Source organism: Buteo buteo, chromosome 1 (genome assembly GCF_964188355.1).
Source record: "Buteo buteo chromosome 1, bButBut1.hap1.1, whole genome shotgun sequence".
Classification (NCBI taxonomy): domain Eukaryota; kingdom Metazoa; phylum Chordata; class Aves; order Accipitriformes; family Accipitridae; genus Buteo; species Buteo buteo.
The window spans coordinates 33,853,775-33,876,930 of NC_134171.1; the positions used below are offsets into that span (position 1 = coordinate 33,853,775).

The 23,156-nt window shown below is 40.8% G+C and overlaps 1 protein-coding gene across 5 annotated transcripts in view; it reads right to left on the reverse strand.

The window, feature by feature from the left end:
* Positions 1 to 23,156, reverse strand: part of MTUS1 (microtubule associated scaffold protein 1) — a 131,383-nt gene that overhangs the window by 24,579 nt on the left and 83,648 nt on the right. For 4 of the 5 annotated variants that reach the window (XM_075026784.1, XM_075026823.1, XM_075026792.1 and 1 more), the window contains one exon: positions 9,674 to 9,891. In XM_075026784.1, the coding sequence (XP_074882885.1) occupies positions 9,674 to 9,891 (218 nt within the window). Of the gene's footprint in view, positions 1 to 9,673; positions 9,892 to 13,621; positions 14,076 to 23,156 lie in introns of those variants that run through there. The other variant, XM_075026798.1, reaches the window with a different exon arrangement.

Here is a 23,156-nt window from a genome sequence, read left to right on the forward strand (position 1 = left end):
TGCTACTGGCAGTTATGCAGGCCAGTTACAGGCTTAAGAGTATTTTTCCTGGCAACCAGCTATTTTTGCTGCAGCTCGAGATTCAAACAGACCATTCTCGGGTCATTTTAGATACAAACAAGGGAGAAGATACAGCAACATCTGAACAGTTTCCATTGCTTTGCTTGAAAAGCAGGAAGCTCTACAAAAGTCCACATCCCAGAATGAACAAAACAGGTATTTATACCAAGCACACAAGCAGCCAACCTTCTGGCTACGTACCTATACCAAATCTTCACATGAGAAAGACGCAAGATACTTCCAAGAGCTGAGGTTATGAGCAGTTCTCAAGCTGGAATGAGTGGGTATTCCTGAAGCCTCCCACAGCTCCCACGCAGACCCCAAATCCAGGAGCATGCAGTTTTATGGCAAACTAGCAACTCTTATTTCCTTGAGAGGACATGCAACTAGCCAGACTAACCATTTCAGGTTTCCCAGCACAGTCCTGTTGCTAGCCAGGTGAGGTGACCTTTGTGTGGGAGCCCCATGCTCTGCCCGCAAGCCAAGGCTTTGAGAGCCACAAATAGGCTGTGCCTGGCCAAAAAGCCCTATTCAACTTTTGCAAGTTTTTCCTCCATGTTAAAAGCTACAAGGCTTTCAACAGCTATCTATGTAAAAGAGCAACCCATGGCAGAAACCGGGTTTCAAGTATGTGCATCCAAATAAGTCAGCACCTCCCATCTGGTAGTAATTATCCACACATCACAGTTCACATTTTAAACAACCACACTCCTTCTGGAAACAAAACGTGTACTCTATTAGAGCCGCACTAAAGAAAGAATTCACAAGAAGCAATACTGAAAAGTTTGCACTTATATAGCAAAATATGGGGGGGTTGTTTGTGTGGTTTTTGTTTGTGGTTTTTTTTTGGTTTGGTTGTTGTTTTTTTATTTATTTCAAGCAGCTATTTCACACCAGTATCTGTGATAAGCTACCTATCACAGTTGCCTAGTCTACCCCATGCAATGTATCACCTCCTCCAGGAGCTCTGTGGCTTTTCAAACTTCTTAGCAAGCTTCTGTCATTTAACAAAACCCTCTCAGTTTTTCATCCTCACTCAGGTTTTCATCCTCAGATTAACGTTTCCAGATCATCCTCATAATTGCACTCATGGGAAGCCTTGTATTTTCTACACATTAACAGCTTCAGAACAAGCATCATGCATTGCTGCAACTGAAAACTGCAAAGCACTAGTACACTGCAAAGGAACAGACACAACCCACTTTGAGGTCCTGAAATATCTTGGGGCATCAGGTCACATCGTGGGACTTTTCCCATGACACAAACATATCGTGTCCATACTGGAACTTTCCCCTTTATTAGGTTGGGCTGCGACATGGTCCCTGCCCAGAGAATGTGGAGAAAGGCCCAGATGATGCTGGTACCAAGCGCTCCGTGGCAGGCAGGCAGGCAGCTCTGAGTCACATGCAAAGGGCAGCAACTGTACCTGTCACAGGCAGAACTGGCAGCTGGAAACGGCTCTCACCTGGAAGGCTGTAGATCAGCCTTTAGTTTTATCAGCAATACACGTTGTAAACAAGTCATTTCAAGAGTCAAGACTTATGGAAGGAGAACATAGACTATCAAATATAAAAACATTATGATGCTTTTTTAAAAAGCATTTCATTAGACCATACTAAATAAAATTTGTTCAGAGTGCATAAAACAGAAAGGAAGCACTTAAATGTGTTTTACTGTCACACAGAGGGCCAAATTAATTTTATTCTGGGAAAGGAAAGCCTGATTTTTGAAAGCCATTTGCTCAAACCACAAGCACTTACTCCTAAAAATCAAACTTGGAGAGAAATACTGAGCATCTTAAAAAAATAATAATAAATTATGGTTATTTGCAAGCAGTTCTGTAATATGAGTGCTTAGACCTTACAGGAGATGGACTTAGTTTGTATGGAAGAACAGATTATCATTTAACTATTTAATACTAGTGCAGTCTCAGTTACCAACAGTTCTTAATACAGGATACATCTCTCTCATCTGAACACATACTCCTCCTACGGATGAAGCATTAGAAATTCGAGTCTACTCCATATTTGTGCTGCACCAGTCATGAAAAGATAAGCATCATCATTGGCCATACTGTAGAAACTGAGTCACATCTTTGCATAAACTCCAGTCATTCATGTGTCATCAGCTATATCCTGGAGGTAATTATGAAGGGGTAACAAAAGGGCCATTCATATCCGCTTTGCAGTATGACATTTGCTTTGATTATTTTGGTTCTTATACTACAGTATTTCTACCAGGTCCTGGTCCTCCTTTGCTGGCAAAACCCAATCCTCTAAATAAATCTTGTAAATAGAAGTCAACAGTTTTAGAAGTGATTATTTTTTTTTTTAAACTCACCTGCCCCTCACCCTGCTTAAAAAAAATCCAAACTCTTAAAATGTCATTTCTTTTGCATCACTCAGAGGTAAAACAAGGTAAAGAAATGAGCCAAGGAAGTGGCATGGCAAACAAGCTTTACTCCCCCTGCACCATGTACATTTTTGAATGGAAGAGTAGGCTATTACAGCAGTAAAATAAAAATTCCATTAACCATCTCAAAAAAAAAATTTAAAAATATCTACAGTGAAACAACTATTTGCAAATTACTGTTGGCATTTGTAAGTGTATGTGTTGCTCTCTTACCAAATGAAATAAGCTATCAATTTTCACCTTGGCTTATTACTTCAAACGGAATTCAATTAAGGTTCAGACTACAACACTTAGGATATTAGCTGATAGAGATTCACTGTAATTTCTAATATTTTACTTCTCATTTGCTAGGTACATTCATCAAGAATCAGATGGTTATTCCCTGATGTTTAGTGTGAAACACTAAAGCAGAGAACCAGCCAAACAGGATTCCTATGAGTCACTTAATATTTAACAAGGAACTTACACTTGCAGGCTATTTATGCCTTCACAAGCTTTTCATGGGTTCTTATGCTCATATGGGATCTTTGTTTTCCCATTTTGAAGAAGTGATGTTCACCTCCATGCAATAGCTTTACAAAGTTAGGTCCAGGTGTAGTAATATGGGCTATTTAACTTTACTTCTCTATTACAGCCTGTTTTCTACTTTACAGCATTTCTGAACTGTAATATTAGTTTTCATTTGCCACATAGAATGACTCCTTTCTTCCCTGTAAAAATTCCCTGAGCAATTACTTTTTCTCAGTATTTTAAGTTTTTTTGTCTCAGTTAATCTCATCTGAGTAGGAGACAGTCTCCATCAGATACCACACAGCTTTAACAAGTTACACTGTCACAACTTAGGTTCTCACATCTATAAAATTATAATTATAAAGTTCTTTGAAATGTTAGGATATGAGATCCTATGCTTGAACACAATATTATAGTATTTGTTTTACATCATTCCGTTGTTAAGGCAGTTTAGAATTCCGTCTGAAAAGGCAGTACTAAACAGAAGAGGGAAATGAGAAGCAAAGATGTTATTTTCTTTCTTGCACTAACCCCTCCCTATCTATGTATCCATGTGGTAGATACATCTAGCTTGCTACTATCACTAATTCTGCATCTTGAAAAAAGTAAATTAGGAGAAATAACAAGCTGTAGGACAGGACTCCCAATTGTCTCCAGCTGTAACCCATTCTGAATACCCAGATATACCCAATAAATTGCTTAACTGAGGTGTCTTCTAAAAAGCTATTTCCACCAGAGCCTAGTTTCACAGTAACCAATGGATTAAAATATTTTTGGGGATGTTAAAGCTCACAACCCTTCAACCTGTTGCCAAAAATACTCTTGTCCATCAGCAGCCATGTGTTACAGGGACCTTGAGAATAATTTGAAACTTCCTTGCTTTCCAACAGCTACCTGTCAGATGCAAGATGCAAGAGCCTAGGTTTGCCTTTCAGGGGGAAGCTACTGTGTTATTTCTCAAATACTCTCCTCTACTGAACAGAAAATATTTGAATTCCTCAAATCCAAGATATTATCTTTCGACTTCTGTTCTAACCGATTTTTTTAAATTCTTTTTTTTAAATCTGAAGAAACACAAAAACTATCTAAATTAAATATCCTTATTCTCCCTTGCAAAAAGTTATGTCCATACTTTGGGAAGCCAGATTTAAAGAGAAGTACACTGTGGATGAAAATCCTAATGAAAACCAGTCAAGTTTGATGTTAAGTTCTAGAAAATCAAAACTATAAATTTAATTCAAAGACAGCTGCTCTAAACAATAGGCCTGCCAATATATTTTGGATTTATAGGCCAAAAACATGACAGTTCCAAAATTCTTCCTTTTACTATAAATGGTTCTGGGTTTAGTGATGCAAGGTGTACTTCTGCTCCTTAAGCTGGATATGCATTTCTCACGTGATAAATATTTTCTGCTGAACTTCCACAAAGGCCAGGGCAAATTTTTCTGATACATGTGTCTCTGTATTCCAAGATGGAAAAAAACTCTTTAAAGTGCTAAGGAGTTCCCAAAACAACTAGTATCTCGACTCAAAAGTCATCCACATGTCAGGAAATTCCAGTTATAGTAGCTCATACACTAATGGTTAATTTCTGTTTCCACCTAGAAATACTGAAGCCCATTTCAGCCACACAATTTCTAGCGCATTATTTATGTTGCTTCCTGTGTCACATCCACTATTAGTGGTATCCGCATATTATTGTCAAGGCTCTATAGCCTCTCTAATGGCATTTCCCTCTACGAAGGAAACTTCTTGAAGATGTTACCACAGTTATTCTCAAGTAAAGTTTGAATTGTAAATACCAGTCTTCACATAACCATACCAGGAAAAACACAACAGGGAAATTTAGTTTCTGTTCATCTCTGTAGCACAGACACAAATTTGTAGCGCATTTCTAAAGCAGAATCTGCTGAGAGCTCTTGAAACACTTAGATTCGTTTACTGAAGTAGAACAACAGAAATGGGTGTTTATAATAATTAAACATTTTACCATCTAAAGTTTTTTTTTTTAAACAGCGTAAGTAGTTCTGAATGTGGCTATTTATGCATTAAAATGAGAGGATGAAAACGTAGTATTTGTCAATTCATACTTTGAGCAGTCACAAACATGTTCAAGTCGCTCTAATAATACACTACCTCTCCACTCAAAAGCTAAGCCTTCCTTAAACAGTTTTAGAAGTTACCAAACCCAGATTTAAACCCAAGCTAGTACTGTGCTGTTAAAACAAACACCCCCCATCCCCAAACAGGTAAGAGTTTATGCGTGGCAGTAAGAGATACAAACTCCTCAGCTCCAGCGATCACACAGCCTTGCAGGGGGCAGTCCTGAGGCAGGGGAAGGGGCTGAGCACCCCCCAGGAGGCAAGAAGTAGAGGCTCGCACAGGAGCCGCCACAGCCTCAGTCTCATCAGCCGGTAATGTACCTTTGCAGGACATCATGAAAAGAAGCAGAGTTTGAGATTTTCCTTCCCAAGGAAGTATCTGGCTCCTACCCATAACTGCAGACCTCTTGGGCGCATGTTCCCAGCACCGGGGGTTCTTCATTGCCCCTCCTTCCTGCACTTGGGGTATGGACAGACCTATAATACTAGATGCATAATTGGGTTTTTTTCTTCCTGACTGGGTGCCTGAACTGGCTCCTCAAGGCCAAGTGAGCACCAGCCCACACAGACACAAGGGCAAAAAGGGAGAGAGGGCAGGGCTGCAGGAGTGGCAGCCACGGCCTGACTTACCGCAGACGTGCTAAACCACATATTTAAAGCCTCTGTGAATGCATCTGTTACTGAAGAGACAAGAAATAAATTCAAAGTTAATATGCCAAATGAATACCAGGGCAAGTTAAAAGATCAACTCAAATGCAGTGGTGCAAACTTCAGAGCTTGAAGTAGTCAAAGGTTAACGGAAGATAGCTTTCCTTGGCACTTCTTGCACTTACTGTAAATGGCTGATTTCACCATTTCCTCTGTACTGTCACTTTTCCTTTCTCATTTGAACTTAAAAAACAGGAAAATAGTTATGAAGTCACAGGAATGACTGGAGAAGAGAAGAGAACTTTAGCCTGGAGAAGAGAAGGTTCCAGGGAGACTTTATAACACCCTTCCAGTACTTAAACGGGGCCTCCAGGAAAGATGAGGAGGGACTCTTTAACAGGGAGTGTAGTGATAGGACAAGGGGTAACAGTTTGAAACTGAAAGATGGTAGATTTAGATTAGATATTACGAAAAGCTTCTTTACTGTGAGGGTGGTGAGGCACTGGAACAGGTTGCCCAGAGAGGTTGTGGATGCCCCATCCCTGGAAGTGTTCAAGGCCAGGTTGGATGGGGCTTTGAGCAACCCAGTCTAGTGGAAGGTGTCCCTGCCCATGGCAGGGGGGTTGGAACTGGGTGATCTTTAAGGTTGCTTCCAACCCAAACCATTCTATGATTCTATTCTACGAACTACCAGGGGATCAGGGGAGCGCAGTAGTATAGAAAGACCAAGATTGCTTTTGTGACTAGCCTGCAGTTTGACATGTGTTTCCAACACCACTAGTGCACACACATCTGTCTAACAACAGAAAAAGCTCAGTACAGCGTGGCATTCTCGGCAGCCACAATGTTCATTGCCATCAAGTACTCTAGATGCCATCTGGTTTCCATCTGGTATTAATCCAGTGCAACAGTAGCTCCTGCAAGGTAGAAATTGGGTTTTTAGGATTTTTAAATTCAAAGGAGTCTTGGTAAAGGTACTTAAGCATAGAAATTCCCTGGACAAACCCTGACAGCTCAAGTGTGAAAGTATTATCAGAGCCAGCTGTTAATATTGACAGCTCCAAGATAACGCTTGCAACAAACAGGTTTTTGCTCAGGCAGAGTTTTGTGAGAGATTCCTGCTGGGCTAGAAACAGCACAGCAGCATTGCTCAATCTCATTTAACCCTTCAACAGCAGCCTCTCAACTTCACCCCAGATGGGCTGGCTGCATTTTGACAGAAGTCATTGCCAGCAAGTCCTGATTTTGTTCACAGCTATCCCATTTCAAATGAGCTCATAAGAAGCAACTTTAAGCTTTTGTGCAGAAATTAATTGGGACCTCTTAGAAAAAAAAAAACAAAACCCAAAAACCAGAAAACAAACCCAAACAAACCCAACAGCTGAATTACCTCCCAGTAACTTCAGCTCTGCAGGGAAAGTGGGAGATGCTGGGGCAGGTTTTACCACGAGGCTCAGGCTGGGCTGCACAGCCTCAAATTAACCTAACAGCTCACTCCAGCTCTTTCCTCCATTTGGCCAGGCAGCCTGTTCTCGACCCCGTCTCACCCTCACACTGGCTCTGACCACACGTTAGGACAGTCCACGTTGCTAATCTGGCAAAGAAATGCTCTATCTTTGGCTGGGTTAGCTTTCTGGTAGTTGCAAGCTGAATCAGCCTTCTGCAGGGACAGATCAGCACCAGGAGTCCAGAGCAGGACCTTCCTCTGGTTACAGCAAGCTATTTCATCAGCTTACACTGCATCGTGTCACTTCACACTTGCTCTACTGGGAGGAATGGAAGCATAGCTTTGTCCTCCATGTAATCAGCTAAACACAATTTATTTTTTTTTTTAAACCAGAAAAGCTGAAGTTACTTTCAGTTGGCTCTGCAGTAGTTAAGCTATGAGCCCCTGCCTTACAAGCTAAAACCTAACTCCAAGTTTCTCCCTGAGTTTACCCAAAGAGTTTGAAAACTACATCAAAGGGATCCCCAAGAGATACTTCAGAAAAATAAACATAAGGCCAGTTGACATTGTTAGCTATATCAGACTCCACACCTCACCAGAAAGGGGAAAAAAACCAAACCAACAAACAAAACCAAAACAAACCACAAAACCAAAACAACTCTTCACGGTGTTCCCCAACACAAAGAAATCCTACAGGATGTTACCCTCAGCTAACTACCGGATTCCGAGTATTCCTTGCACCACCACAGCAGAAGACTCCTTCTCACACCTACAGTAAGTACACAAGAATAAGACAGTGACTCTTCAGCAAGCATTGTCTTATCCTGGGAAAGGAGAGAACAACCTCAATACCAGTAACTGGTATGAAAGTACATCAATATGTCACATTCAGTCCAGCTTCATGTGCTTAGACTTAACTTTCCAAGATTACCAATTTTATACAATTTGATAGAGATAAAACAAAAGAATAATGGAGGAAGAAGGAACAAAATTACTAGTTTCCTCCATGCAGTTCTGTCTTCCCTCCAACACCACTTTTTTTTTCTTTTTTTAACTTTCCCCGCCTTTAAAAAAAACAAAACAAAACAAACCCCATTCCCATTATTCTAAAAAAACCCCCAAACAACCAAAACCAACAAAACAACCAAAAAACAAACAAACCATCATGTTTAGTCTAAGTGACCTGTAAAATAGCCTCAAAAAAGCAAATATGTATGACAGTCTTCTTCTCATTAAATATGACACTGATCGAGTATTCCTGAATTTTAAAAAATTGTAATACAAAATATTTGAAAGAAGGATCTAGGCCAAGACATTTAATTACAAAAGTTACCAAAATTCAAGCTGTTTATTATACAGTAATTAGAAGATTGCACAGAAGTTTAGCAGTGAGAATTTCACAGTTTCCTATTAGATGACAGGCATCCAAAAATCCTGTATCAAATTGCTTTGAAGATCTTAAAACTAGTTCCCTAGCAGAAAAAGGTGTTCCAATCAAGAGTTTAAAAACCCCAACCAAACCCAACCCACAAAACTGGCTAAGAGCCACTGCTCTTACTGAGTTGAACCAGACTTGGACTTAAATGCAGTATTTTTTGATTAAATGAGAGCAAGCAGGTATTTATTGCACAAGAAGAGAATGTTACATTTCTGGCAGCATACTAAGACAACTCAGTGCTTTTTTGTATACCAGACTATAAAATCACCACATATCAGAACAGCTGAAGTAAAATTGATACCAATCTTGGAACATTAGTTATAAATGCAAGAGAAACTGCTATTAAAGCCTGCATCAAATGTTGCAGCCTAACTCCATAACTGTTATAATTTCCTTAACTTCAGATTTTTCTTCTCTCAAAAGTTTTCAAAGCAGACCAAAAGCTCCTAGTGTAATATCAAACTGATCAGATCATTATGTGTGTCAAACAGACTAGAACAAATAAACATTAAAGCACATCATATTAATTGCACTCTAAGTTCCAGGTGCATTTCTAAATTTTTTTTTTTAATTAAATGTTGATAGTTTTAAGATACCAACAATAATGCAGGATTCAATAAATACAACCTTTGTAACTCACACTTTATTTTGAATAGCTCAAAAACATATCTACCCCTTATATACTCTTCTATCCAATGTCAGATAACAAAGCAAGGTCATGCAGATTATCTGTTGAAACTAGTTTTTCCTACAAGGGCAGAACTTGAAGTATATACTTGGAAAGGTACTCAACCCTGAAGGACTTTCTGACTGCAAACATTTAAAAACTTCTCTTCTAAAAAGGACGTGAAGCTGCAAAGAGGCCAGTGTCAGGGTTTTTTATTTTTTCTATCCAACTGATGCCAGGGGCAGGTTTGCTGCTGCCTCCACAGGAAAACAGAAATCTTTGGAATGGGAAACACAGATGTTATGTATCAGTATATTAATATTTTCAGAAGCCCTTGTGAGAAGAGTTCAAAAAATTAAAGCCAAAATTGATTAGCCGCAAGTTTTTACCTCAGATTGCAGGTGCTGGATCACAACTGTTAATGCTTCAAACTTCTGGTTACTGCTTGTCAGGAATCTTTTCAGCTGAAGGATGATTCCACTTTGGGTCTCACATTTTGTTTTGTACTGTGTCAACTCGGCTGTTTTTGTGCCAGGCGAATGCACATCTGTGGAGGCTTGAGTCTGTATGCATGAGCTCTTGGGACTCCGCTGCTTGCCCTTGTCAACTAAAACAACAACAATAACTAATTAACATGCATTTTATGTTGACGTCTCACCAAAACTTAAAAGACAGGTGCAAAAGAAAGTCAAATTCTTATAAATACCTCCTGAAATACTAACTAGGAGAAATGGTTATTTCAGTAGCACTGCAGAGCAGACACAATCATCTGCCAGGTTAATTTCTAGCACCATAACCTTGCATACAATGTTTTGCACTTCATCCTCACCTTCATGTATTCTGTGGCTCACTTTTCAGCATACTCTTCACACTGTGCTTTGAATAAATATTTTCATAAAATGCAAGATCTCTGTCATCCTACCTATCCAGTAACTTATTTCTAACATAAGAGTCGAACACTTTTGTTTGCAACACGGATTTCACATTTCCTACACTCTAACATACTGCTGAATACAAAACCATTTTCCCTACATTTACTTCATCTTTTTCTTCAAGATATTAACTGCAAAAACTCTCCTCTCTGCAGCTCAGGTTTGAGCTTTATTAACTAGAGGTCTTGCAGCATTTCTTAGTGTCAGCAATTTCAGTCACTAGGATGAGACTTTAAAAAATGCTCTAAAATGAAATATATTTCAAGTTCGCCCTGCCACTATTCACGGTCCAAGCATTACATTGTTGATTTAATACTCCTAGTTATGTTGCAACCTCAATCCCTTCACAGCACACAATCATCTCATGTCAGAGGAAACCACATTACATAATGCAGCGCTTGACTCGTAAACACCGCGGAGGTTACAGGTTTCTCTGCTGCCTTCAGACTGGAAAGGGACTACACTACTGCTGTGTAGATAGGGCCAGTCTTCCCCGTTTGATTACATGGGGAACGAGCAAACACTTCTGCAATAAAAGGCTGATGCAATACAGAAATATCCCTTGGCAATTTAATGAAGACATCTAAGCAGATTACTTTGTACAGTTTCAACTTAACAAGATTTCTTCAAGATAAAGTGAAAAAACTGGAGAGGTGAGATTTGAGAAAAGAAAAATAGGAACATGTGGAAAAAATGGGGGACAAACTAACCAACTAGAAGTAGTTGCTCATGAATCCCTTCTGAAGCCCAAGCACCTGGTTTGAAGGTTGTCAAGTGACTCTGGAATATTCTGAGCAGTATAAGGTTCAATCACACAACTGGAGACAGTATTAATAACAAAAGCTTTGATTCTCAGGTAATGTTAGTCTGAATGACACATCAACTATTGCATGAATACATCAGTCTTGCACAGCCTTCACTTGTTTTCAAAGCATTTGAAAATATGTTTCCTGTTCAAAATACTTGCGTCCTCTGTGCCTCTCTTACTGAGCCTGGTAAAAAGTGGCTCCTGAGCCTATTAATTTTCCAAGTAAATCCTCTCTAGGCAAGATTTTCTGTCATCTCTCATAGTTAGAGAATTGTCAGCACATTGCTTTATCATGTTCAGATGCTCTTGTATTCTTGGAGATTTCACTACACTTCTGCTCAGAGATGCTGACTGTTAAAGGGTATATTTTCAATTAGAAACATACCATCTTGCAGTTTAATAGCAGAGCTGTTAAAAGGTATATCAATGTGATAACCCAAATCAAAACACAAACCTGTAGGGGAAAAAGATCAAGCTTGGCTGCCAGTTCTGGTTAGCTTATTTTTACCACCATTTTAACTAATGTGACCACTTTTTTTTCTTGCAGTGCAGACATAACTATGTCCTTTGAGTAGACCTCTTTAAATGAATGACAGTTCACATTTGAGAGCAACCATGTCAGATTTCCAGCAATCTTATGGAGAATGCTGTGTTTAGGAAAATACTGGTTATCCTCTGAAGCTCCTTCAAAAAAAAAAAAAAAAAATAAAAAAAATCACAAGAGACAATCAAGGAGAGAGGAAAAAAGAGCAGAGACTAGAGAATAAACATGTACAGTCAGTCCTTCCCTGCCCTACTGGCTCACATACTCCTCTTCTCTCATATATTCCACCTCCCTACCTGAATGCTCCACTTACAATAAATAGAGAACTAGAGCACTCTTCCTGATTTGAGAGTACTGGGTAAATTCACTGATACAGATGCTAATGTCATCATTTAATTAACTATATGAAATGCCTTCTACATCCATTTGTAGGACCCTGACAGAGCTGCATTAAACCTGAAACAATGTTTGCAAACAATTTTTATTCTGGGAAAAAATGGCATCACATACTGTTACCTAATGAAGTTATTTCATTTAAATGCAGCGATACAACAGCTAACCACAAATGACACGAGACTCCAGATATCCACTGTTTGCAGAGTTCAGTGAGCCTTTATCAGTTTGCCAGTTTCACACTATTGCTTTTATCATGATGCCCAGACTACCAAGTCTTTTCCTAGAAGCTCATTCAAACATCCAACCAAGCCAAGCCTGTATACTATACTAAAAAAAGCTGAACAAAAACCATGCACTAGAGAAACTCAGTGACATTCCTGTTGGCAATTTTATCGTAGACATGTGCTATACACAGCCACTTCAAATGTTGAAAAGCATTTCTCTGCTAGCATGAACCCTCTGTAGCATGAACTGCTGCTACAGATTAACACCAGCGACACTCCAATGCTTATTTATGGCCTATGTACCTCTGGGCAATGACAGATTTTTTCCAGATTTGTATAGAAGGCATGCTGTGATGTCAAAACAAAAGCCATGCTTTCATTAAAACAAAAGCATCATGAGTCTAATTACTGATACAACACACCAGTGATGGACTCTAAATTAAAGACAGTATTGGTTACCAGCCCAAGTCCTCCTCACTCTGGCCTTTTTACTTGCCACCTTTACACAGTCAGACTTGTAAAGGAGAACAATTTCCACGCTTAAGTTAGGTTCTGGACTCCTCTCCAACAGGCTCAAAAACACTGCACCCAATCTAGTTGAAATGCTCAATTTCTGAAAACTAGAAATCAGATTCTCAAGTACTGCATGTAGCACAGTAACCGGACAGAATCACTGTCTAAGGTCCTATCCTTCTTCATATCAGTTTAAAAAACAAAAAACAAAAAACAAAAAAACAACCAACCAAACAAAAACCCCAGTGATTTTGCGAAGACTAAGCCTTTTGATCACTGAATCATTCCCAGAAGATTCAGTATTTTGCTGGCAAAAAGAATACTCCATGACTTTGGAAAAGGTCCAAAAATCCTCCTATACTCCCTCTACAGTCACTACCTGGATGACAGCAGCAGCAAACTCCAGTTCTTTGGGAAGAATATTAGACACATCCCAAGCTTTTCCATAAGGCAAACTGATTCCCATACATAGCTTCCCTAGTTAACAGGCATTCAAAAGCAAGAAACACACTGTCTGTACATCAGGGTGTGTTCCATAAAGTTATGTTTAAGTGCTGTGGTATTGCCCAGTACTTGAAATTGTACTTGGCTGGCTATCTCAGAACTTGCCTGGTACCGTTGGTTTCCTGAGCCTCTCTATCTTGTGCGCTGTTGCTGGATTACCAGATGAAACATCTCTCACCCACTTTTTGGTTTGCAGAGCCAAATCAAAGCCTTCCTTTGCTTATCGTATACTAGGAAGGTCTACGTAGTAATGTCTATACTAGGTAGAAATTATTTTCTTTAAGCAAGAGATTAAATTTCTAAAAAAACTACATTTCTTAACAGCATTCCAAATAGCCTAAACAAACTACTTGACAAGCACAAGTAGGAACAACCTCACTTCTCTCCCCACACTTTTGCAGTCACCATTGTCTTACCCCTAAGCACCTTCTTTTCACATTCCTCATCCAAACTGTTAACTTCCACAGGTTTTTCAAAACCCATGTGTGTCTTGTGTAAGCATTTTTCAAAGAAAAATCCTCGCTCAACATTTTCTTTTGTAGGAAGATGCAGGCTGGTAAAAACTTTCTGCCTCTCCTCCATTTTCTGGAAAGCCTTGTCTACACATGTTAAATTAGTGCTCACTTCTTTGATCAGTAAGACCAGATCAGCCTGAGTATTTAATCGAGCTTCCATTTCTTCTCTTACTCGCTGGATTTCCTCAAGCACAGTTCTTATATCCAAGTGACTGGACTTCACCTCCGCTTTGAGATCTTCTTTCACCTGTTGTTGGCTCCTCTGAAGTGCTAAGACTGTTCTGATTTCCTTTTGAGATGTTTCCACATCATGCTTTAGTTCCTTCTGTTCAGCCTGCATTGCCTCCTGGCTAGCTTTCACTTCTGCCAACAGAGCAGCGAGGCACTCCATCCTGATTTCACAGAAGTCGCAGGACCTCTTTCAGTGTCACAGCTTCCAAGCAGTCAGGGACATTTGTGAGCTGGTAGCAGGTTTCCTTGGATAGCAAGAGAGCTAGCATATAGCCCTCAGCATGGTATCCTACCTCAATTTAGCGTGCTGCAGTGAAGGTACTAGTTAAAGTCTAGTACAAGACAAGACAAAGGCACTAAATAAAATAGTTCAACAAGCAGGGCTCTAGAGCCAGAGCTCCTTCTCAGGGCTCAGCCAGAGCACTAATCAGTTTAATTGGCAGATTATGCCACACCTGAATTTTTTAAAATCTTTTGCTGACATCATTGTACATGGGACGTCACCCCAGAAGCCACTCCCAACAGTCATTTGATCTGTGCATCAATCAAAGTATGCCCAAGCATCAGTAACCAGATTTGTTGCAACACAGCCAAACACTCCGCAAGAACGCAGCTGCCCTTCCTTTCCAACACAAAAGCTCAAAAGGAGCCTGAATTGCCTGCGGGAGCTGAAAGCCAAACAGTTCAACAGTGCTTAGTTATTGCAACTGTATATTCAACAAGGTGATTATGCACCTGTCCTTCTGCTAATGTTTGCAGTGAGGGTTCAGGAGTACATCTGTGAGCACCTTGGACATCGCCCCACTCCCACTGAATGCCCTCCTCATTCCCACAGCTAGCAATGCTCTTTTAGCAATCTGGAAGAACCCAGATCCTGAGGAAGCCCTCTAGTCCAGAAACAATAAACAGTTACCAGAGCAATACAGGAAAACTGACTAATGGAATATTTTTGGCAGGTTAAGGAGACTAAGTCTTTTAGCTACCAGGTCTGAATGTTAATTTTTCTCTGTAAAGTCTAAGGCTTCTTACTTTTAAGCACAGAACTTGGAATAGGTCTAGGCTCCACGTAAAAACAGGTAGATTAACGACACCAGGCTGTTAGCTGTTTTGTTACACAGCGATTTAATTACCCAGTCATTGGATTCAATGTGGAAAAAATGACCCAGCACAATGTAGATCTTGGTCTACAGAAGGCGTCAGTCTCTGCCTTCAAAGAGGTAAGCTGGTATTCAGTGCAACAGCCAGGATTCAGAGCAGGACTCGGAGCAGCACACAAGCGGGAGCTCAGGAGAGCTTTTACACCACAGCTTTGGCCCTGTCATGGCTCCAGGATGCTTGTGGAGGCAGTGATGATCCCACAGACACCCCAGAGCAGAGGACCTATGCTATCCATCCAAAACTATGGCAACCCCCATCAACACCGTTTGGGGCTGGGAAGCGTTACAAAGAATGCCGATAGTCCGTGCATGCACAGATGTAGGATTTCCAACTCGCCATAGTGCTACTGGCCAAAGAGCCAATCTGGGGAGTCCTGCTTGCAAAGGTTAGTGCTTACTTTCCAGTTTGCCTCCTACACTAATCCAGGCATACTCATGGGACCAGGAAGGTAGAGACACATCCTCCACACAGAGCACCTCATGGCTTACATGTATCCCCCAACTATGCTGCTATTACAGTGGTATCACAGACCCTGGTGGACACAATGTCAGTGGGGAAGCTTTTTTCCAAGCCTCTGTATCACCTGCCAGAACACCAGACACTGGCTTTCTGATGGGGTCTCCCCAGCACAGCTACAGGCCACAGGTGTAGTTTCTGCCTCCCTCAGCCCCTTGCCCCAATTCTAGCTAGATAGCTATCCCAAGAGCTCCTGAACGTTATTAGTCACACACAGTCACCGCTAAGGACCAGTACACAAAACAGACTGCAGAAGCACAATCTGGAGTTTGAATCCAGGTAACATCTCTGGCAAAAAATTTAGGTAGGTGAAGAGAGCCAGGTATGAGCACTAGCAGTACTTCTGCATCCCTAGACCAACATCTGCAGTAATTCACCTCAGCAGCGTAACACTTCCTTCTAACCTTTAGCATGCCGTAGTGGTACCTAGAAATCTCACAAACGGAGGTGAAGCACTTGCAAAGACCTTGTCAGACACTTCCTGGCAGCAAATGAGAGTCCACCTGAATTGATTTCCATTGGTTCAGGTATGATACAGGTAGAGAATGGGTCTCTCGGTGAGAGGGAGGGTATTCACCAGGCTCATTGATGTAACCACCTGAGATCTAACTCTTCCTGACAGCCCAAAGGTTGCAGCCTCCTTTCTACATGTGTGTGCACCCACCCCAATTGCCAGCTGCTCTCTGCTATAATAAAATACACTGTGAAGAAAAGCTCTCCTTGGAAACTAGTCTCTTGCTCTATATGAAAACATTAATTCCATCCTGAATGTAATCGATGTGTTTGGTACGTTCCTCACTCAAACTAAGAGGTGTGATCACTAAGGAAGGACTCTTTGCTGATTTATAAAGATCACCTTCTTCACAGAGCTTCCAGGCAGGTTTCCTTTGCTTTTCTCCACTCTGGAAGACACTCTTCAAAAACTTACCTAAATTAAATTTGCAAGTAGATACTACAAAGCAAACTAAAAGTCTACAGAGCTTGCCGGTACTTTGAATTTTACAACCTGTCTCTCAACAGGAATACTTGGTAGCTAATGATACACGAATAATAGCTTTCAGCAATGCACAACCTTCCCAAGCCAGAATTCATCGTCTTGGAAATAACAATTTCTGCTGCTGTACATCAGCTTCTGCTCCAACTAAGCTGTCTCTATCCTCAATGCATCTCAAGTATCTTAATGTTTTCTCCCATTTGGGAGGAAAAAGCTCCTGATTTCATAGACTAACAGAAGTCTATGAAACATCAAACACTGATGAGGGATTTCCTCTCAAGACCAAATTAATGATTAGAAGAAAAAAAATCCTATTTAAATAAAATCTGGTCTATTTGGGTGGGATGTTTGGGGGTTTGTTTTTTTGGTTGGTTGGCTTTTTAAAATATTTCTTCTGCTTTATGAAAACACAGAAATCATTTAAACAATTAGCTACCAGCAAACACAAACCACCCCTATTTCTATAGCTCTAATATTAAAGAGAATAAAAACCATGAAGTTAAAACATCTGAGAAAAGCACCATGCATAGTTTTGAAGTCAACACAGAAACTCGCTAAACCACAGTAACAGTTATATTTTACAGTGTTAACTAATACAGCGTGTTTGAAATATTAAACAAAAGAGTTTACACAAAGTTTACAGTGAATCATACAAAAAAATCCATTACTTTGACCTTCAGGGTGGTTTCACGTTCTGTACAGCTGACCAGTCTGTACAACTAGGACTGGGGTCAGATTTAAAACAGTAACCAGATATTTTCACTTCCCAAACATGAAAGAGGAAGCATCTAGCTGCCTCTATATATTGACTTCTCCCTTTTTCAAAAAGTCTGGTTTACACCCAATTACAATTGGTAACCGAACACACTCCCCCACTGCAAAAAAAAAAACAAAACCCAAAACAAAAAAACAAAAACCAAACAAAAAAACCCAAATCAAAACACAAACAAAAAAATCCCACCCTTGAACTTCTTGATGTTAGGCTGGCAAAGAGTTTGAGAACTAACAAGAAAGACCAAGTTAAAAATGAAAAAAAGAGAGTAAGGACTAGAGAGGGCTACCAAACAGACTACTTCCTACACATAATAGAAGGGAACACTCAGACAAGAACATATCCTTACAAACTAGATATATACTCATATTTATGAAATCAGCCAAGTTACAACTAAAATACTGAAATAAGGGTAAGAAAATGCTGCCAACACATCCCACAACACACACACTGAACCAAGTTACAGAAAGCATTACAAAACATGTATCCTGTACAATATTAACAGTCATGAAACACTTATAGCTAACTGTGTTCAGTGGAGTTTTGACCTGGATCAAATTTCTCCAAATACACTGATAAACACTGAAGTAAACTTGAAAATCTACTGTTTTTATTAGAGCCTGAAGAACACAGACCTACACTGCTGACCTCTACTCTAGATGCTTTATCTTTTCCTCCTGTAAGCAAGCTAGCCCCATTGATGCAGTACTGCATGACCCAGGGGTCTGATTCTGGGTTTTTTCCCTTCAGGAGTTATCAAATCTCACTCTCACATCTGAACCAGCCCATAAGCGAGTGCATAACTTCACCTTGTATGTTATCTTTACACAGCTAATTCTGAAGCCTCAAAAAATCTCTACAATTCTCCCACCACCCTCCCCCGCCACCTTCCCCCCTGCTGCAATGCATACAAGCTATTTGAGCAATGCAACAGAAAGACCAATCAACCATTTGATCTCCCAGCTTTGATTTTAAAGTTTGCTTCGTGACAAGCTACGGTACTTCAGAGAGGGAGACTTCAGAACATCCATACAAACAAGGAAACTGTTGGGTTTAATCTGCAGCGGTACATACATTATCTTCCAGAGGACCTGGAAATTTGGCTACCTGTAAATTACCACCCTAAATTCTTTCAGAACTCCTGCTCTGGGCTATAAACCCAGGAAGCAGATTCAGACAAATATAGAGGGAAAGCAGTCACGAAACTAAATTAACGGTGTCTGCAGAGGGCTTGACAGGCTAGACTTGGATGGAAGCCTTCCAAACCCCAGCCACTCCACAGCTTGGTCAACTGTAATTTTTGCCTGCATCCAGCCTGGCAAGTGGCGAACGCACACCCTCCTGCTGTGCCTCTCGGAGTCCAGGCTGGTGACTGTACAAACGCAGACTCCTAAAGAAGTGATGTTCTGTTTCTAAGCTCTGCCTCAGGCCTGTCTGCATAAGCTGGTGCAGGCAGCCCCAACTTGCTCTGTTCATGCGTCAAGCACGTCAGTCATGAGCCAGTACCAGTCCACAAGAAAGCGACTTCATTTTTCAGAGTTGTGCCTGAATGATTTGCCCAACTGAAATTCTGAAGAAGACACTGTACTTCAGAAACTCTTCTAGATACTTATTCAGCTGGTCTTGTCTCAAGAAGCTGGGGGAAGAGACACAGCACTTCTCATCTCGCATCTCCCCCCACATCAATGCAGTCTGAAGCCCAACACAACAACTGAATGCTTTCTAGAGCAGAACCGCAGCTCTCCCTTTCCTTTACTCTCACTGTAACCTCTTGAGTTTCCCTTCTTTAGCGTCAGCCACTAGCCCATGTCCAGGAACATCAGCTTATTGTAGCTGTCATCAAATCCTTTTCAAGTCGTTCTGAACAAAATAAACAGTAACCATCACAGAGACTTTTAAAAAGGTTCCAGGAACTGAACAAAATTTAACTGCAGGCAGGTAAAACCTGACCTAGATGCTTAAACTGACTCAGCAAGATTAAAACATACACAGCAGAAAACCCTCTGCCTTTCTTTGCAGTGGTACAGAGGTTTTTCAGCATGTTTTTCCTTAAATGCTGGTACAGCCTGCAGGGGGAATGCAGAAGCATCACGTATTATTCCAGGCATTCAGTCTGAAGTACTGTTTCTGAAGTCTGTGTCTGTCCTCTCCTGCCAACTCATATGTTGACTTACAGTATTACAGCGCTGACTTCTAGCCTCAGTACAGCATTTTAAATCCATCCCTTTTTGCTCCTTACTTCTAGCCACAGAACTGGATATTCTCTTTATACACACAATAGCAAAAACGAAAGGGAAATCTCAGATGTAGTTATGTACTTCAGAGAGCTCTATGCCTGTTTAATGCTTTAATCACATGCTTAACACGCACATATCTTGCAGCACTGGCCACACAGGGTTTCACGCTGGTAGGAGCAAGTCTCTTCTGAAGCAGAACCTATTAGCATGTCAAATGCTTCCCTGTCCGTTACAACACTGACTATTAGGTAAGAAACCAAATGTTTACAGACCACGCCAGAGTCCTGCAGCCTAAAGTTGCTACCTAGAAACTATAATACAGTGCATGCAGCTCTTTATTAGCTTCCTGCTTGTTGACACAACAAACAGAGCACGAACCAAGGGCGCCGTTTCATTACAGCATACTTTACAGAGAAACAGGGGTGGAAGAGGAAACCTGCAAATACAGGTGACTGGGAGGAAACCAAGAGATAGCAAGCAAGGCCAGTTTTCCAACTGCACACCTTCTAAGCGAGCTTTTGCACAATCTCCACAAAAGGCTTAGCAACCCCACGCAGTCCTTAACTACTTCTGCATAAGGGTTCTTCTGAAGACAGATGCGAGCCTACTCCCTGCCAGTTAATCTGACAACATACTTCATACTCTTTCGGGCTCTGAAGCAACAACGCACAGTGTGTAGCAAGCCCTCTGCCCTGCAGTGTGATGGTCTGGACTTTTTCTGTTGGGTTATGAGCACACTCCCGCTGCCTCCCTGCAATCAGGAGGCACTGGAGGCAGCCATAAATCCAAGGCAAGCAAGATACCAACAAGGCAAGTGTGACATTGCACTAAGGCTCCTAGATAAGCCTCAGTACCTCATCTTTCCAGTTCCTACCCCAGTAGGCTCTCACCAACATGACAGTCTTTGAACTGGGTTCCCTGTGTGCATATGCCTATTAAAATTAACCACCTGTTAAGGCCTCAGTGCTTCTCAACCAAAACCATGCCTTGATCCGAATGATTAACACTGATGTGTCTTTGTTTCCCTAGCGTGTCACCTGTCCTACAGAATACGGCTCTTCAGCTTGTACAACTGTTTTAGGACATTACCAAATACAGTACTGATCACCTGAACAGTATTTTTCCCCCTTTAGGAAGCATGTTAACAACACACATTTTCGTTCGCCTGTAATTTGGTATCATCTGTTACTATACTGATTAAGCATACAGAATCTCCATGTTGCATTAGCCTTACGTTTCTGAAGATTATAATTTATGTTTTTAAAACCTACATTAACCTTATACTGAAGCTTTGCAAGGAGCTAAATTATGATGTTTGCAAACATCTGAGAAAAGGCATTACCTTCCAATTGCTGGTGGCTTCCAAAATAAAAGCACAAAGCTCAACTCATGTCATTGCTGCAACTGCCTGATCAACCAGCCTGTGCATTTTTTAAAAAGCAAGTTTTGAAGGAAAGTCCAGTGATCAAGAACTCCTGAACTGTGCCCTACACTGTCTTAGTGTTGCATGTTTCCTTGTCACTTCAACAGTAGCTGTTTCTTTTCCAGTCTTGATGATGGCAAAGTTGGTATCGGGTGAGATGATGTCAAATGGCCACACATTTTGTCAACCCCACTAGTGCTGCACTGACAAAGTCAGTGATGATAGCAAGAAAGAATTTAAAAAACATTTCAAAATAGCAATGTCCAAATTTTCTAGCAGATTACAAGACTGGAAGGGATAATCTTTACAAGCCATGTCTTACAAAGGACTTAAAGGAGTCCCAGACTCGAACATTAAGTGTGTAATTAACGTGCCAGACAGATGTCTGCCTGTTAAATACACAGTATGTGTGCAAGCCTGACTAATACTCTGAAATCTCAGCATTGTTCCCATGACACCTTCTACCTTATGCACCACAGACCTATCTTACAGAAGCACTGAGTTTTGAACACTTAATATACAAACTATTTTGTCTTAATATTGCATTCACAATATATTTAGTCAAGTTTACTGGACCTGTAACATCTAGAATTGAGTTAGATTTTCATCTAGCCACCACATATCAAGCAGGAAAATGAACCACACATCAACTACAAAGATAAAAATACTAATAAGCCCACCATACACTTAGAGATGACTGCGAACTAAATAAACAAATTTGAAATGCTATGCAATCTACAGAAGACAACTCTAACATGCACCACCTAGATTACCAGTGGATCAGGTTTGTTCTGTTATTTTCTAAATATTTACTATACTAGTAATGCAAAGCCTAGACCATGGATATTTTGACATGAGGGGGACTGCAGGTATGTACACTGATGAATCAATTCTTCATGCATCTTAAAAATAATACTGCAGAGAGTGATCCATTTTTAAGCACAAAGACAACAACAGGATGGAAAGTAATTGCATAAGGATGTGTTATGGTGTGCTGCAGCCTTGGCCAGTAAGGACCAAGTTAAAGTTTGTGAAATATCTCAATCTATTACCCTTCCTTTAGATACTTGAATTTTGCTGAATCAGTTCATCATATACCCCACAGGCAATCTTAAATCATTCAGTTCCCCAGCTTTTGAAGGAAAGAAGAGAAAGTGCTTTATTCAGAAACTAGCAATTGTGTTTAAATAAGGGGTTTACATTTAAGTAAGTTTCTAGTTCAGGTGTTGCTCTGGGTAGGCAGACATCTGAAGCAGTCCTCTCCTACATACCTTCTTACAGTTCAGCTGTGTTTTGTCATCCTTGAAATACACAGCTGCCCAAATAACCACGCACAGGGAAGACGACTGATGTTCCTCCCTCCTTTCTGTTCCTGTTTCCTCTCCTCTGACTTTTCTCTCCATTTCCACCTCCTGTACAAGAAGTTGCTCCGTGTTGTCTGGTGCCCTCTACTGCTCCATCACAAGTACAGAACATGGCATATTTCTGCCCTTCATTCTGCAGCTTCTGTCTACACAGTCATACCCCAGAGTCAGCTGGGACAGGGAATCCCACCATGACTTGCCAGACCCTATTAATTGCCTCCCCAGTGCAAATCCTGATCCCTTCTTATCTCCACATCCTTCTTGGATATATTCAGGGCTACGAAGTTCCCTGTTGGCAGATATGTAGATGTGGGGTATCTTCACACCTGGGAAAAGACAGTGGGGACAGTGTGGGGGGGTGGCATCACAGAAAGAAGCCTTCTATATACCCACACAGGTGTGTGCACGTAGGAAATCCTCTCACACAACACCAGAGAGCAGAATGATGTGTCATTGCCACCCTTCTCCATTTCTGGGCTTTCTGCAGAACTCAGGTCTCACATGCTATCAGGGGTGGAAGGGCTGATGCACAGCCAGAAAGGAAGGAGCCATTTGAGTTGCAATGGTTGAACTCATTCCTTCCTTAATATTGTAGTTCACTCTTTTGTTGACTACCATGCTCAGCATCAAAAATGTAGGGCTGGAAGAAACCTTCAGAAGCCATCTACATTACTCCTTGTTGAGGCAAGGTGAACACCATTTAGACATAAATGGCATTTTGTCAGACTGCTCAACTGTTTC